General features: G+C 36.9%; 1 protein-coding gene and 2 non-coding genes across 4 annotated transcripts; 2 read left to right on the forward strand and 1 right to left on the reverse strand.

Annotated features, from left to right (window-relative positions):
* Window positions 1-1781: 1781 nt before the first annotated feature.
* On the forward strand, window positions 1782-16013 carry LOC125074619. Of its 2 annotated transcripts, none has more exons than XM_047685985.1 (11): window positions 1782-1957; window positions 3442-3534; window positions 5169-5327; window positions 5840-5980; window positions 6964-7068; window positions 8075-8182; window positions 9309-9450; window positions 11117-11262; window positions 12096-12224; window positions 12867-12957; window positions 13916-16013. In XM_047685985.1, the coding sequence occupies exons 1-11, from the start codon at window positions 1913-1915 to the stop codon at window positions 14083-14085; spliced, it is 1329 nt and encodes a 442-aa protein (XP_047541941.1). In that variant the 5' UTR covers window positions 1782-1912; the 3' UTR covers window positions 14086-16013. The 2 variants fall into 2 exon arrangements, with proteins under 2 accessions (XP_047541941.1, XP_047541942.1); XM_047685986.1 differs by having other exon boundaries at window positions 5169-5258.
* Trnad-guc lies at window positions 10377-10448 on the reverse strand. The gene has a single exon. It is a non-coding gene; the product is annotated as a tRNA-Asp (tRNA).
* Trnad-guc lies at window positions 10556-10627 on the forward strand. The gene has a single exon. It is a non-coding gene; the product is annotated as a tRNA-Asp (tRNA).

The following is a 16013-nucleotide window of genomic DNA, read 5'->3' on the forward strand; positions in this document are numbered from 1 at the left end:
AATTTACATAATAACAACCGACGACGTCCAGAGACGCGCTCCGGCCTCCGAGTAAGTCAAACAGAATACTACATTTCCTATACACATAGTGTGATAACGGGAAGGCGTGTATGGCACTTAGTCGTCGCGCTATATCGCTAATCATACGATAATATGTACTGAATCTTCGTCATTTATACCTAATTCATTATCTTTAATGTACAACTTTTGATTGGTTGAATGTTAATTTTGATCATTATATTAGTTTTTATTAGTAGAAATATAAGCGTTTTCATTGGAAGAACAAATTGTAAATATGCAGTGTTTACCTTATTGGTTTATTCGACCTCGCGACCTACAATTTAAAATAGGTTCAATTGTCTTTCAATTGTCAATTGCTTCGTAACTTGAACGTGACCTTAGGCCTTCTGAAACGATGCCAATTTCCAGTCAAGTTGGAAGTGCCATGTCGATTAACAAGAGACAAGGACAAATTTTGGACAAAGTCAGCCTTTATTAGTCGAAGTCCGTCTTCTCACAAAAACATGGTGTCATTACTGGACAAGGAAAATTCACTAATTCACAGTTCATTGCATTGTCTATTTATTAAACAAATTATTATTAAATTAATTTAATTCAAATAACAATATTTGAGCTGTAAATTGTGAAAGTTCAAGTTATTCTAAATAAAATTAAAATATATTGTTATCGATAAACTCCAATTCTAACTGAACTAATGTATACATTATGGCGCCAAATGTAGATGAGTGATTTGCAGTTTACAATGAAATAAAATCAAAACAAAACCTGTCATAGGTTTGGAAATAAATGTGAAGTTTCGCCAGAGTACCACTAGTATTTTTTTTAAGTCGAATAAATATAACTATTATATTATGTATACTGTATAAGCTAAATGGGGGTAATTAAATACTTTTCAGTAGCAACATTTTTTACTTAACACATAAATAAACACAATGTAAGTGTTTGTGAAGCAATAAAAATACTACTTCGAGATAAAAATCTGTGTGATTTTTTATCGTACTAATCTTTTATTAACTTAAAACAAGTGTTCAAGAACACTTGTTTTTGGCTGCCCTTGCTTTCACAATTTCAAGTGCCTGGGTGTATATATATATATAATTTTAAATTTATTTGATATTACATATAATTTATATAATTATCAAGAATGTACCTGCAATGAAAAAGTAGGAGGAAAATCATTCGTCAAGAAGTCTGAAAGATGTATTGCTGAGTTATTTTTACAAGACATTTAGAAATACGTAATGCAGTTTTTTAAGCCTACTGTAAATCTACTACCGGTGGAGGTGGTCCTGGACCCTTCAGCAAAATCAAAAATTTGGGAAATAAGCTGTTAAAATCAAATTAACTCTTCAATATAGTAAAAAACATCGTGAACAATCAACAACATTTTAGTAAGTAAAGGGTAATGCGGTCTGATGGCCCGATGTGTATTGAATAGGGTCAGCTCCGACGTAGTTGATATGGTCCTTTCCTTTTCTATTGATGTGGGTTTACGATATATCAATTATGTAAATACATTTATGCCCATTTATTTACGACGATATCCATTTATTTTGAAATAAAATATAAAAGGCTCATAAAAAAGTCATTAAATATTTTATACAAGTATACAATATTTTTCTTTTGTTTTTATCATATTCATAATAATCAGCAGAGAAAATAAAATATGGGGAAAATTTAAAATTATTTTTATACTGGATATATACGGATACTGGTAACATTAAAATTACAATAAACAAATTACAAAACGTCGATATTTACCAAGTTATTTTCATGTCACACTGATTAGTTTTAAATAAATTATAAACACTGTACTTATATTATACTTTACATTATAAACTATATTTAAGACTAAAGTAAGAGATCAAGTGTTCAATAATAAAGATTAAACATGTCAGACTACGAAGAACCAGCGGCGAAAATGTCAAAAATAGAGGTTAGTATTACTGATAAATTACTTTATTATCATTAAAATTTGTTCTAATTATAACTATAAAAATTAACAGTGATATTAAAATTTCATTATTAGTTAAAATGTTTTTAATTTTGCGTATAAAAATAAAACCAATTAATTTTAACATAATAATACACCACAATATATTATAATATAAATAATAAAATAATATATTACACTGGTGATCGTGAGTATCTGGTCTAGGACTTATAACTATAAGCATTTGCCAGTTTTTATTGAAACTTTTACTATTATAAAAGTATAATAACATAATTTTTATCCTTTGATTTGATCCCTTCATTCATGTTTTTTGTAAATTTCCTGGGGACTGTACCTCAAAAGAAATATTCGGAAGAAATATTTAGTCTATTTTATTTCCATTCGTGTTTATATAATAGAATTTTATTAAATAATACTCTTTATTACACATCTTTATTAGTTATGGGTTACATAATTTGTAACTAAATTTTATTTATTTCCTGATCTAACTGAAATTTCACATGATTTATACGAGACAATAATATGCAGTATATAAAAATGTTGAGTAATTAATTTAAAATGGACATTTCCTAAGTGTCCTGTGATTGTTTTGATTTTTTTTTTTTATGTATTTTAATTGCTCTAAACATTGATAATTTGAAATTATAATATTCTTAATACTGTAAATATGGTATTAGGCAAAGGAGAGTTCACTTATACTTATTAAATAAAATAAATTATCCAGGCACTCAGATAAACCGGACATTGTTAAAAAAATAATAAGCTTAGTAAAGTTCTGATTTTTAACACTATTTGCTTGGTTTGAGCTGAACTGGCCCTAATATTCACACAGGTGTTTTTTAAATATATTATGTCGGATAAAAGTAAATGATTCCAGATAGAGAGAGACAATGCCGAATATTATTAAAGTTATATTCAAGATTAAAAATGTTTTTCCAGTTTTTGAAATGTACCAAATCTCCTAAAATGTTCTCAATATAACACCAAGTCTTGCTTTTGTAGTTTAGAATCTGGAATCCCTTAGTGATTTGGAGTAGGTCCAGTCTCATGGACTAGCAGGCCTCCACTGTATTTAGTTTCTATACAATTATATAAGTTATCTGACTGCCTCATTCGTGCCGTGGCTAGATATAAAGCTCCTGGGATCCTGCATTCAAACCCAAGGTCGGGCCAATGAAAGGTTATTGGGGCTTACTGTTTAAAAATTCTCAGTAACAGCCCGGAATTTGAAAAATAGAAGTTGTACTCCTGTGCCATTGAATGCATGTCAAGCCATTGGTCCTGCATATAAACTCTTCCCAGTCATCTTGGATTAATTATAAGAGGGATGTAACAAAGGGTGCACCTGTGTTGATGAACACACGTGTACACTATAGTATGTCCTGGTATAGACGACTGGCCCACTTTGGCCTTAGCTCGGCTATTTTATACTACTTTCACTATAAATTTATATTTCAATTCTTTAGATGACACCAAAGGAACATCAAGATGAACTAGACGAGGGTCAAGAGGAATGGCTTAGTGAAGGTATTCTCACAGATGACGACTATAATCCTGCTGTAAGTAAACCCGTTATTATACTCTAAAACGTTATTAAATAAACCAAGCTGAGATGACCCAGTGGTTAGAACGCATACATCTTAACCGACGATTTCGGGTTCAAACCCAGGCAGGCACCACCGAATTTTCATGTGCTTAATTTGTGTTTATAATTCATCTCGTGCTCGGCGGTGAAGGAAAACATCGTGAGGAAACCTACATGTGTCTAATTTCAACGAAATTCTGCCACATGTGTATTCAACCAACCCGCACTGGAGCAGCGTGGTGGAATATGCTCCAAGCCTTCTTCTCAAAGGGAGAGGAGGCCTTTAGCCCAGCAGTGGGAAATTTACAGGCTGTTAATGATGAGGAATGATGATGAAACCAAATAAATTACCACAAGTGGTCAGGGTTTGTAAGCATGCGGAGAAAGATTGTAAGTATGTAGAGAGACACCAGTCATTTTTCTTTTGATCTGAGTTGATATTGTGGTCTCAATGACATCTGCAGTCACAGGATCAAGGAGCGAATACTGAGGCTTAAGCTTGATGGGATCCCACTTAAGGGTTCTTAGTACGCTCGTCAAGTTTAAGTGGTCATCGTCGCCAATGAGTACCAGCTGCTCTGCCTTGCAGAAAATTCTCTTTAAGTCTTTTTAAATAGGGACATATTGTTACACCAAAGGAACACCGAGGAAGGAAGATCAGTCTATAGATTTACTATATTACGATCTCTGGAAACAAACGGTTCTGGATGAAAGGTTCCAAGATGACGTGTTCCGATTTCAAGATTGACTTGATATAAAAGAATTCCTGAATTGAATTAACATTCCTATAGTCTTCCAATTGAAGAGGAAATTAAGATAGATTTGATTTACGTTATCGATAAATATATCTTTATTTATAACACAACACTATTAAACTACTTATATCCACTGTAGTTTTACTTCCAAAGTTCCGATAACAGCTTCTACGATGTCGCCAAACGTACTTCTACGCAAATCCATAGTGAATATCATAGATTACTACAAGTATTTGAAACGGGATATTTATCTTGTTTTTTTTTCGACATTATCTACGAATTAAATTAGAAGTGCCTTCAAACGCCGTCAACATCTACCCGCAAACTTCGGTCTCGTGAACAAGACATTCGTAGGTAATGTCGAAATATCGAGCTCCTACAAATAAAAATTAAAAAAACATGGTAGATATCCTGTTTTAAATACTTGTAGTAATAAAAATAACTAATTTTAAATATCATTGATGTCAACTCTTACTTATAATGCAACACTATTACACTTAACTACTTATATCCGCTTTAGTTTTACTTCCAAAGTTCCGATAATAGCTTCGTCGATGTTCAAAACATATCTTCGCAAATCCAAGTAAATATCGTAGACGTCAACTCTCGACCAATGATATCGCGTCAATTTGCTGTCAAATGTTGTTTATATGGCCTTTCTCCTCTTGTGGTCGAAATAGACACTATGTTAAGTTATTGAAAAGAGTATCCACTGAGTTTCTTGCCGGTTCTTCTCGATAGAATCTGCATTCCGAACAGGTGGTAGCTTCACTTAATATAGTTTGTTAAATGACTTGATTGTAAAAGCCAACTTGAATAAAGTATATTTTGATATTTATCAAAATAATTTCAGAATGAACAAGAGTCGAATCCTAACACAAGCCAAGAAGACACCTTAGCCAGCATACCAGACACAGCTGATGCGAGCTACACGAATGAGAAGGTATTAGAGACGGACGCGAAGTCGGAAAACGTGGAACAGGACCTTGATAGCATGGAGAACTCGAATCAGGTATTAGCCGAGATGGCCCAGTGGTTAGAACGCGTAAATCTTAACCGATGCGGGTTCAATCCCAGGCAAGCACCACTGAATTTTATGTGCTTAATTTGTGTTTATAATTCATCTCGTGCTCGGTGAAGGCAAACATCGTCAGGAGTCCTACATGTGTCTGAATTCAATGAAATTCTCGGGAAAACTTCGGGAGCTAAGGTGTTATACCACTTGTGTATGTGGTTACACTGGCTTACCCTTCAATATTGTTGTCAGGTGGTAGATTATCTGATGAGTGGATGGTACCTACACGACAGACACAAAGCCCTACCACTAATCTATGTAAATAAAAGCAAAATACCACTTACTGATTAATCATGAAATCTCGGAAACTATAACTTGAAATTCGACTGGTTCCTTAAATGGTTTAGACATCCGCTAAGAAGGGCTTCTACGAAACTCCATCCCCGAGGGGGTAAAAGGGGGTATTGGAAGCTTGTTAAATATAATATTTTTTTACGTAATTTCCTCAGACGGAGTTTCCTGGTGAGTTAGGGGCATTCCTCATAAGGAAGACGGACGTGAAAGCTGTTGAATCGAAGAAGGCGGAGAGTGAACTCGACGAGTCGACGAAGTATTCCGACGATGACGGTCACGACACTGACGAGTTACTTGTGAGTTTGAAATGTCGTTCGTCGTTTCTACAATTGGATCCGATTAAACTTTCGAAAGACTCGATAAAGAGCGTTCGTGTCTAAAGGATATTACAACGCTAATGACTTCTTTGGTGGTTGCACCTCGGGAATGAGACGATCGCCTCCAGGCTGTTTCAAATAACGACACAAAAAATCCCGCTGAGTTCTTCCGCCGGTTCTTCTCAGGTCCGAGGCGTTAATATCCGGTGGTACATTTTTGTCTATCAATAAGCAAGCCTAGCACTTCTATATTGAATAAATATTTTCGACTTTGACTTGACTTTGACCATATTGTATTATTTAATAAAAAATACATTAAGATCAATATGAATGTCATATTTGTTGAGTTGAGTTGAGCGTCATGCCGGTAAAAAAAAACAGCCTTATTTGTGGCCTCCAAGGTCCTATTCCGATAACAGTTTCGACGACGTTCAAAACGCCATCTTTTCGAAAATCCGTAGTGAATATCACAGATTAATCAAGCTCTCGACCAATGATATCGCGTCAATTTGCTGTCAAATGTTGTTTATTTGGCTTTTTCCTGTTATGGTTGGAATAGAGTATAGTTTCATTATCTTTACTTCTCCTGCCTTTGGAATGGACTATATATGAATTCAATTATGTTAATGCAATAAAGAGCCGAGGTGGCCCAGTGGTTAGAACGCGTGCATCTTAACCGATGATTTCGGGTTCAAACCCAGGCAGGCACCACTGAAATTTCATGTGCTTAATTTGTGTTTATAATTCATCTCGTGCTCGGTTAAGGAAAACAGCGAGGAAACCTGCATGTGTCTAATTTCAACGAAATTCTGCCACAAGTGTATTCCGCCAACCCGCATTGGAGCAGCGTGGTGGAATATGCTCCAAACATTCTCCTCAAAGGAGAGGAGGCCTTTATCCCAGCAGTGGGACATTTACGGGCTGCTCATAATGTAATTTAAAACTCAATTGTATAATTTCAGCGGATGCTCGGTGAAGATGACAGTAAGAAGGAAATGAAAAAGGTCGATCATAAGCAAACCCAGGAGTCGCAGTCGAGCGATGATGATGATGAATATATATTTGAAGTGAGGAATATATCATATTTTCTACATTTAAAAACTAGACGAGCTATTAGAGGCAATGTTACAATAAAAACACTCGTTTGATTGAAATGTAGGCGATTTATATTGGAAAACAAGGGAGATAACTTTTTTTTAATGATTAGACAGGTGGTCACCACCGCCCATAGACAATGGCGCTGTAAGAAATATTAACCATTCCTTGCATCACCAATGCGCCACCAACCTCGGGAACTGAGATGTTACGTCCCTTGTGCCTGTAGTTGCACTGGCTCATATCATACTGATTTTGACGACCTCCGTAGTCGAGTAGTGTGTACACCGGTTTTCATGGGTACGCCACTCCGAGGTCCTGGGTTCGATTCCCGGCCGAGTCGATGTAGAATGTACTTCTGCTTTTCCATAACACGGGTGCATTTGCTACTTACATTAGGATCGGAGTAATTTATGTGATGTTGTCCAATATTTATATTATTATACCACCAAGTGATGATACCACATTTAACATAAACGAATAACGCCACTTGCAGCAGAAAAAAAACCTCACATGCTCATAAAGGCAGTCTGCAAAAAACACCTATGAACTGTTACAAATTTATATTTTATTTAACACAAGCAACGATCAAGTGTTCGTGTACTGAATTAGGCATAATTAATTTCATACTTGATGGTGATGGGAAACACCAAGATCAAGAAACCTAACAAAAACTAGACTTAACCTAAAAATTCTCAGTTACTATTTTAGAACATAGAACTCTGGTCAAACCGGTCTGTTTAAGCAATAGTAACTAATCCCATAATCTACCCCCAAGTATCTAAACTTATACAGTTGTGTTCCGGTTTGAATGTGGAGTGAGCCAGTGTAAATACAGGCACATGAGACATGACGTCGTTTATGTGTGGGGGGGGGGTGCTCACCAACCAGTGGCCTTATCTCTCTACTTAAAGAAAGCAATGTTTTTATTTTATTAAATTTTAATTATTTTATTTAAGTGGCTGTTTTTATTTACAGGGTGCTAAAGTAGCAAGATTAAAAGTAGCGAAGAATGCGATTATGAAAAAGTATCCGACAAAGGCTGTACCGGAGGAAATGAGTGACAGAGACGGGGATAGTGATATGGTAGGCAGGCTACAGATATGTTTTAAGTATTGCTCTTTTATAACTTAACCGTCAACTTCGAAGAGCGTGACGTGCCCCAGTGGTTAGGACGCGTGCATCTTAACCGATGATTGCGGGTTCAAGCCCAGACAAGCACGACTAAATTTTCATGTGCTATATTTGTGTTTGTAAGGTGAAGGAAAACATCGCGAGGAAACCTGCATGTGTCTAATTTCAACGAAATTCTGCCACATCTGTATCCACCAACACGCATTGGAACAGCGTGGTTGGGTTTGTTATTTTTATAAAAAGTGCTCCGATTTTTAAATTACAGTACTAAACATCAATGATACATAATATCAAATTCCTTTATTAAATATAGAAGCATTACACTTACTTATTGAATGTCAAATTAAACACTACCACCGGTTCGGAGAAGAATATACCCTGACCTGAGATGAACCAGCCAAGGTACTTAGCAGGTTTTTTTTTGTTGTTTTATTTAATATCACAGAAATAACCAGGTGGTGATTGTTTCATGCCCAAGATGTGCTATCGACCATGACCTCACTAATTGTATAGTAACCTTTTGCACACAAGCATACTTTTACTGTATTTTAATATTTGTTCAAATACTCGGTGGTATACATTTACTTGGTGGTAGGGCTTTGCTTTGCAAGCCCGTCTGAGTAGATACCACCCACTCATCAGATATTCTACCGCCAAACTGCAGTACTCATTATTGCTGTGTTCCGGTTTGAAGGGTGAGTGAGTAGTAACTACACGCACAAGATACGTAACATCTTAGTTCCCAAGGTTGGTGGCGCATTGGTGATGGAAGGAATGGTAAATATTTCTTACAGCGCCATTATCTATGGGCGGTGGTGACCACTTACCATCAGGTGGCCCTGTTTCTCGTCAGACTACCGATACAATAAAAAAAAAATAAACAAACAGGCATTTTGAACGCTTTCTGGGTTGTATTGCCATATACATTGACCCACAAAAGAGTTACTGATTCAATGTTAAAGGATCTGTGTCGAAGATGGCTATTTTAAAGATGTTATATCTATCTATCTTTCAAAGATATAACTTGAGGGTGGAAAATAGTTGGGTTTAATATATATAATTTGTATTTTATTTTCAGTCGTCCGACGAGGGTCTAACTGTGAAGCGGATGTTCGGAGTGACGAAGCGAGGGAACGTGGCGGCTAAGAGTACGGCCAGACCCGACATACACGCCGTGAAGACGGTCACCAACAAAATGGTCAGCTTGCAACGATCTAGTGGTGAGATTGATAATTAAAAACAATTACTTGATATTGTTAATTAATTGTTGTGTTCCGGTTTGAGTGTGAGTGAGCCAGTGTAACTACAGGCACAAGGGACTTAACATCTTAGTTCCCAAGGTTGGTGGCGTAAGGAATGGTTAATAGTTCTTACAACGCCATTGTCTATGGGCGGTGGTGACAACTTGTGACGCTAGGAGTATATTAAGTGTGAGTGTGCTCGTTGATATCTTGGCTGCCTCAAGCAATGGAAATATTGCCATGAAAAAACGCCTTTATGCATTTTTCCCATGTAATATGGGGGTTTGTGTGGGGTTACCCACTATAAAACTAGCGGTACCCACTCTTGTCTCTTCGAGGGAAGTCACAGGAACGCTTATGCATACTACGGTGAAAATCCTAGCCAATCATTGCCATTATGGCAAGGTTTCTAAAATTTTAATGTTTTTTGAGGTGATATGGGCACTATTTTGTCTTTTATAAACGTCGAGTATGGGTACAGCGTGCGCGCGGTTACTAAAATAAACTCTCTAAGTTTCGCAGCTCTAGGCTCGGGTATACTCGGCCTGTAGTAAAGTCTGCTTCACGTTGATAAATACTCTTTTCCTTCGGTCATAAATAATATATTTAAAAAACAGGTTTTGATACAAATTTACAGAAATAAAAATGAACATATATATATATGCAATATATAGCTATATAATATAGCTAGTCAAATGAAAATATAGTATTTTCAATACAAATACTAGTAGTATTTAGTTAGTTGATATACCTACATACTTAAAATAAAGATTGTAATGTAAAGGTAAATAGTTAAATTTTATATATTTTAAGATTTTTTTTTTTAATTTATAAATGAATAAAAAAATAAAATAAAAAAAAGGAAAAAATATATAAATAAAAAAAATAATGTAAAAAGTTTGGTACTCCACGGCGGGGAATCGAACCCCGGTCTCCCGCGTGACAGGCGGGGATACTTACCACTATACTACCGAGGATTGTGATGAGAGTGTCGAAATTGTGACTCACATTCTTAAACAAGTCTTCGAACCGGTTTCTGTATTGTTTTGTATAGAGATCTTATATTTGAAGACTGTAGACACAATCCTCGGTAGTATAGTGGTAAGTATCCCCGCCTGTCACGCGGGAGACCGGGGTTCGATTCCCCGCCGTGGAGTACCAAACTTTTTATATTTTTTTATTTTATTTCTTTATATTTTATTTTTTATATTTATTTTTGTTCATTAATCAAATTACCGGACTATTCCAATGGAAACGGGAGGAAATATAAGCAATCCTTAGATTTACGTATTTTATGCGATTTGCTAATAACTTAGCTGTATTGTGCACTACTAAGAGTTTATGATTAATATATCTTTATTTATAATACAACACTATTACACTAAACTTAAATCCACTTTAATTTTACTTCCAAAATTCTAATAACAGTTTCGTCGACGTTCAAAACGCCATGTTTTCGCAAAACCATAGTGAATATCATGGATTAATCAAGCTCTCGACCAATGGTATCGCGTCAATTTGCTGTCAAATGTTGTTTATTTGGCTTTTTTTCAAGTAATGGTTGGAATAGAGTATATAGTAGGATATCCATGTGAAGCCGGGTTGAGTAGCTAGTCAAACAATAAAATGATTTAATAAATTACAGCGTCCGATAAATCAAAAGTTACATCAACGCCGATATCGAAGTCCACGTCAGGTCCGAAGTCGCAGTCCAAGGTCCAGAGGCCGGAGCCGGACGAGATCATCGACGAGGAGGAGTTCTTGGAAGATGACCAGTTCGATCTGGACGAGGTTTGTTAAAATTATTTCGATAAACTTTGCCAGTTAATAAAATTTATAACCAATTGGTTTTTTTTTTGTTTTTTTTTTTTTTATTTTTTTTTTATTTTGTGTCTGTGGGTTAATTTGTCACTGTAGTGTATTAATCAGTATTAGATTTATATTTTATAATGCCGAAGCCGAATGCCGAGCCGAGATAGCCCAGTGGTTAGTACGCGTGCATCTTAACCGGTGATTGCGGGTTCAAACTCAGGCAGGCTTCACTGAATTTTCATGTGCTGAATTTGTGTTTATAATTCATCTCGTGCTCGGCGGTGAAGGAAAACATCGTGAGGAAACCTGCATGTGTCTAATTTCAACGAAATTCTGCCACATGTGTATTCCGCCAACGACGAAGTTTGTTCACAGCGAGCTGATATTTAAATATTATATCTATTTAATCTAATTGGTATATCCACTTTACATGTGAACATTATAGTCACCATGGTTAGACCACCTCAAGGTCACCATCTATCACTGAAATTGGTGCTTTTTGAAATAGTAGTTGTCGCCCGCGGCTTCGCTCGCGGTTTAGCGGTTGGTTGTCACGTGCTAAGCAATAAAGTGGCCTATATCCTTTATTTGATTACAAGTTTGCTTCATACCAAATTTCATCAAATTCGGTTCGTTGGTTTGGTAGTGAAAGAGCGACAGACAGACAGACAGAGCTACTTTCACATTTGTGATATTAGTATAGATTAACCATTCCAGGGTATGAATTATCTTTATAAAATATCATTTTCTTTATTAATAAATAACACGTACGGAGCCGGGGTCTGTCACGAGTTATTTTATACGTGTTCCAGGATTTGGGGTCGTCAATGGAGGGCGAGGACGAGGGGGAGGGCGGCCAGCGCCTCATGCGGCCCGAGCGCATGGACGAGGACGCGCCCAGCGACCCCGACTCGCACTCCGACGACGACAGCCTCTACGACGTGAGATTCCTTCCTCATCGTATCATTCCTTAGAATCATTCCTTGTTCATTTATATGTTCAGCCGGTCCGGATTTGAAGGTCTGGAGGCCCTATGGCTCAGGGGAGTGGAGGCCCCTTATTATTATTTTACTAATCAATTTGAACAATTTCATTTGTATCAGTAAAGTTTGTTAATAATTAATTTACTTTTTGTATCAGTGTCTTTGAAGACAGTATTGTAATTTGACTTTAAAATTCCAGATATAATTTGTGGGGACCCTCCCTCCCTTATGGCCCCAGGGCAGTTGCCCAGATCACCCTCCCCTAAATCCGGCCCTGAATATAATGTAAAATGTGGGAAAGAATAATTATTGAGTTCCCTGCTCCTGAGCATTTTTCCCATATCAAGTGAGAGGGGGGGGGGATAGTTTGTATGAAAAACTCGGCGGCGTCTAATCCGCTGTTACACCCAATAAAACCCGATGTGTCCGTTTCATGAGAAGTGTCACGCTCACGTCGACCGCTCGCGCGCTGCCGCCCGGCGAGGGGCGAGGGCCGAGGGGCGAAGGGCGAGGGGCGAAGGGCGAAGGGCGAGGGGCGAGGGGCGAGGGACATTAACCGACTTGGCACATTTTCATAATACGGTATGTTTGTGTGTGCAGGAGCTGCCGTCATCGGACTCGGACGACTTGAATGAGTGGTTCACCCTCGACGTGCGCGCCGAACGCGCCGGAGACTACATCCCCCTGCTGGGTGAGACCTGCGTGACGTCATCACCGTCGTCGACCGCTTGGCTTTTTTGCCATCAAATGCAACAGGCATTCGATGACAAAAGCATACTTGTCATTGTACATTTATAATAAAAAAACATAACATAAACAGCCTGTAAATTTCCCACTGCTGGGCTAAGGCCTCCTCTCCCTTTGAGGAGAAGGCTTGGAGCATATTCCACCACGCTGCTCCAATGCGGGTTTGTGGAATACACATGTGGCAGAATTTCGTTGAAATTTGACACATGCAGGTTTCCTCACGATGTTTTCCTTCATCGCCGAGCACGAGATGAGTTATAAATACAAATTGAGCAGTGTAGCCTGCCTGGGTTTGAACCCGAAATCATCGGTTAAGATGCACGCGTTCTGACCACTGGGACATCTCGGCTCTACATTTATGGAATAGCTAATTTTATATAAAGTAGGCATTACATTATCTAAATGAGTTTCTTGCCGGTTCTACTCGGTAGAATCAACTTTCCGAACCGGAGCTTTACAGTCAATTCAACAGTGTAACATGACGATTCAAAAGTGCTTTTTATGAGCTTACTCGAAATAAAGAATATTTGGATTTAGATTTTTACAGTATTTATTTTTATTTTGCACTTTTAAAGCAGCGCTTTGGGTAATGTTATGCCTTCTGAATTGGTACCACCCACATGTGACCGATTCTATTCTCAAATAACACTAGAAAGTATTTTTAGTGTAGTGTAGTTCCGGTTAGAAGGGCGAGTGAGTCAGTGTAAAAGTCAGGCCTTAATTTTTTAGTTGCCATAGTAAGGGGTGTATTTAGGGAATGATTAATATTTCTTACATCTCAGGCCTGTGGTGACCACATACCATCAGGTCGCCCAAAAAAATAATTTCATCAAGGGCACCGGCAATAAAATAAAAAAAAATATAATAAAAGTTGGATAAATATTATTTTTATTGCTCCCCAGGTGCTAAAGCGCACCAGCTGCTGTTGGCGGAGAAGCAGCGCGTGTCCACTCGCCTCTCGACGCTGAAGCAGAGCATGTCGACCCTCAACGAGAGCAGTTCCCAGCAGGCGGAGATGCTGCGCCGCGCCACCCTGCAGCTGGCCGAGCTGGACGCCGCCCTCAAGGCCTAGGGCACACGAGTGAAAGTGTTCAGTGAATTGTTTAAAGTGAAGTGAAGTGCCGTCAATGGAGACTTGATTTATAAATCTATGTGCAATGGATGAGGCTGACGGGCAGTTCTGGTGTGCAGCTGCAACCCAACTTTTATGTACAGAAGGACAAATAGTATAAAATATGGGGTTGCTAGATAATTTCACTGTTATTTATGATTTCTTGTGCACATAGTATACAAAGAGCTATCCCGGCTTTGAATGAGAATAAATGTCTAAACAACAAATACAATGAAAAAGAAACTTAAAAAAAAGGGTACTTACCTGTTACTGCCACCGCAGTAAAAAAAAGGTTAGCTGCTTTACGTTAAGTTTAAAAAAATAAACTCTTAAGCTAATCTAACCAATATTTTTTAATAAATAATCACCACAAAATCTTTTAATTTTGGACTAAGAACCGTCACATAATTCATTAGGGTTTCATCACAATGGAGTTGATGTTATTTAACGAATAGAAGATAAACTTACACACACTTTTATAAACGCATATATCACTGCCCTGAAGTGCTTTATAATACGTAGTGCGATCCAATTATATCCTGTATATAAAGACTAATACTTACATAATCATTAGTGTAGTATACTAGTTGTCGCCAACGGCTTCGTTTCAGGTGCTATGTATAAAAAAGTAGCCTATATCTTTCCTTGGAGTTCAAGCTTGATTCATACCAAATTTTATCAAATTCGGTTCAGTAATTTGGTCGTGAAAGAGCAACGGACAGACCGACACTGAGATTTATGTATTTATAATATTAGTATAGATTAGTAAAGAACATTGTCCCTGTAGAATAAGCCTAGGCTAGGAATCTAGGCTGAATTAATTCATATAGCCTCAATAGACCAGCAGTTAAAGTGAACCTAGCCTCATTATGGTATCAGGTTTGAATCTGATCATATTAAATCTATAAGCTATTGTTATAATAACGTTAAATGTTACCTCATTATTGGAAGATTTTGCTTAAAATAAACATAAATACTTGGTCTATATAGGCTAGATTTATTATGTACAATTTTTCAAAGTCATAAGTATTCCAAGGGCTTGTGAGATCGCTGACTGTGATTCGAAAAGAATTAGAAAATTCTATGAGGTTGTTCTGAAAACTTTAGCTTGCCTAAAAATCTGATAAAAAATGATTGTAATATTAGATATGAATATTTATATTTAAAAAAAATATCATGTAACCGATATTTCATTCACGAACAGACGAAATCATTCTGAAAAAAAAAACAATAATCTGGTGTTTTCTAGATGTTGAAGGGATGTTAGCAATCTCTGGTTCTCGATTCAAAATAAATTATCTCTACTTAACAAATTATCTTGAAGGTCTGATAGGAAACCTGTGGGTAGGAGCTGTTTAGTTCGATCGATGTTGACATCTGAATTCAGATGTAGTCCTGTCCTTGTTTAACGGTACATTTTATGGTTTGTGTGAAAGAGATGAAACGAACATAGAAATCAGTTTCACATTCGCTTCGTCTCTTTCTCACAGACGGATTACCGGAAAGTTAAAGAGAGACAAGACGATTTATTCATGCGTTTAATATTATCGGACGTATTAATGAAAGATACGGAAGGCACTGACGTACCAGAACGATGTTCATAGTGTTTTTTAGATGTTAAAACGTTTGCCGGTCAACATTGAGGCGATGTGTTTCTATATATCGTACAATGCCTACTGTTTAGCTGTACAATACTGAATTTGTGATGTATAATACAAGCTTTTAATGCAAATTAAATTATCCTTAAATACGGAAATAAATATGATATTTTTATAACTAATATTGTTTGAACTGCTGTCCTAAATGTATTGCGTAGCTGAAAAGTTTTTATGGTGAGAGTGCTTATCTGCGACAATCATGATTTAAATGAAATATTTTTTTATAGAAAA

Source organism: Vanessa atalanta, chromosome 28 (assembly GCF_905147765.1).
Source record: "Vanessa atalanta chromosome 28, ilVanAtal1.2, whole genome shotgun sequence".
Lineage (NCBI taxonomy): Eukaryota > Metazoa > Arthropoda > Insecta > Lepidoptera > Nymphalidae > Vanessa > Vanessa atalanta.

What these genes read in the sequence shown, in the direction of transcription:
- LOC125074619 (XM_047685985.1), top strand. Translation starts at nt 1,913, where the DNA reads ATGTCAGACTACGAAGAACCAGCGGCGAAAATGTCAAAAATAGAG. An exon ending in ATGACGACTATAATCCTGCT is followed by an intron (nt 3,535 to 5,168) that starts GTAAGTAAACCC and finishes AAATAATTTCAG; the next exon opens with AATGAACAAGAGTCGAATCC. An exon ending in AGACTACATCCCCCTGCTGG is followed by an intron (nt 12,958 to 13,915) that starts GTGAGACCTGCG and finishes ATTGCTCCCCAG; the next exon opens with GTGCTAAAGCGCACCAGCTG.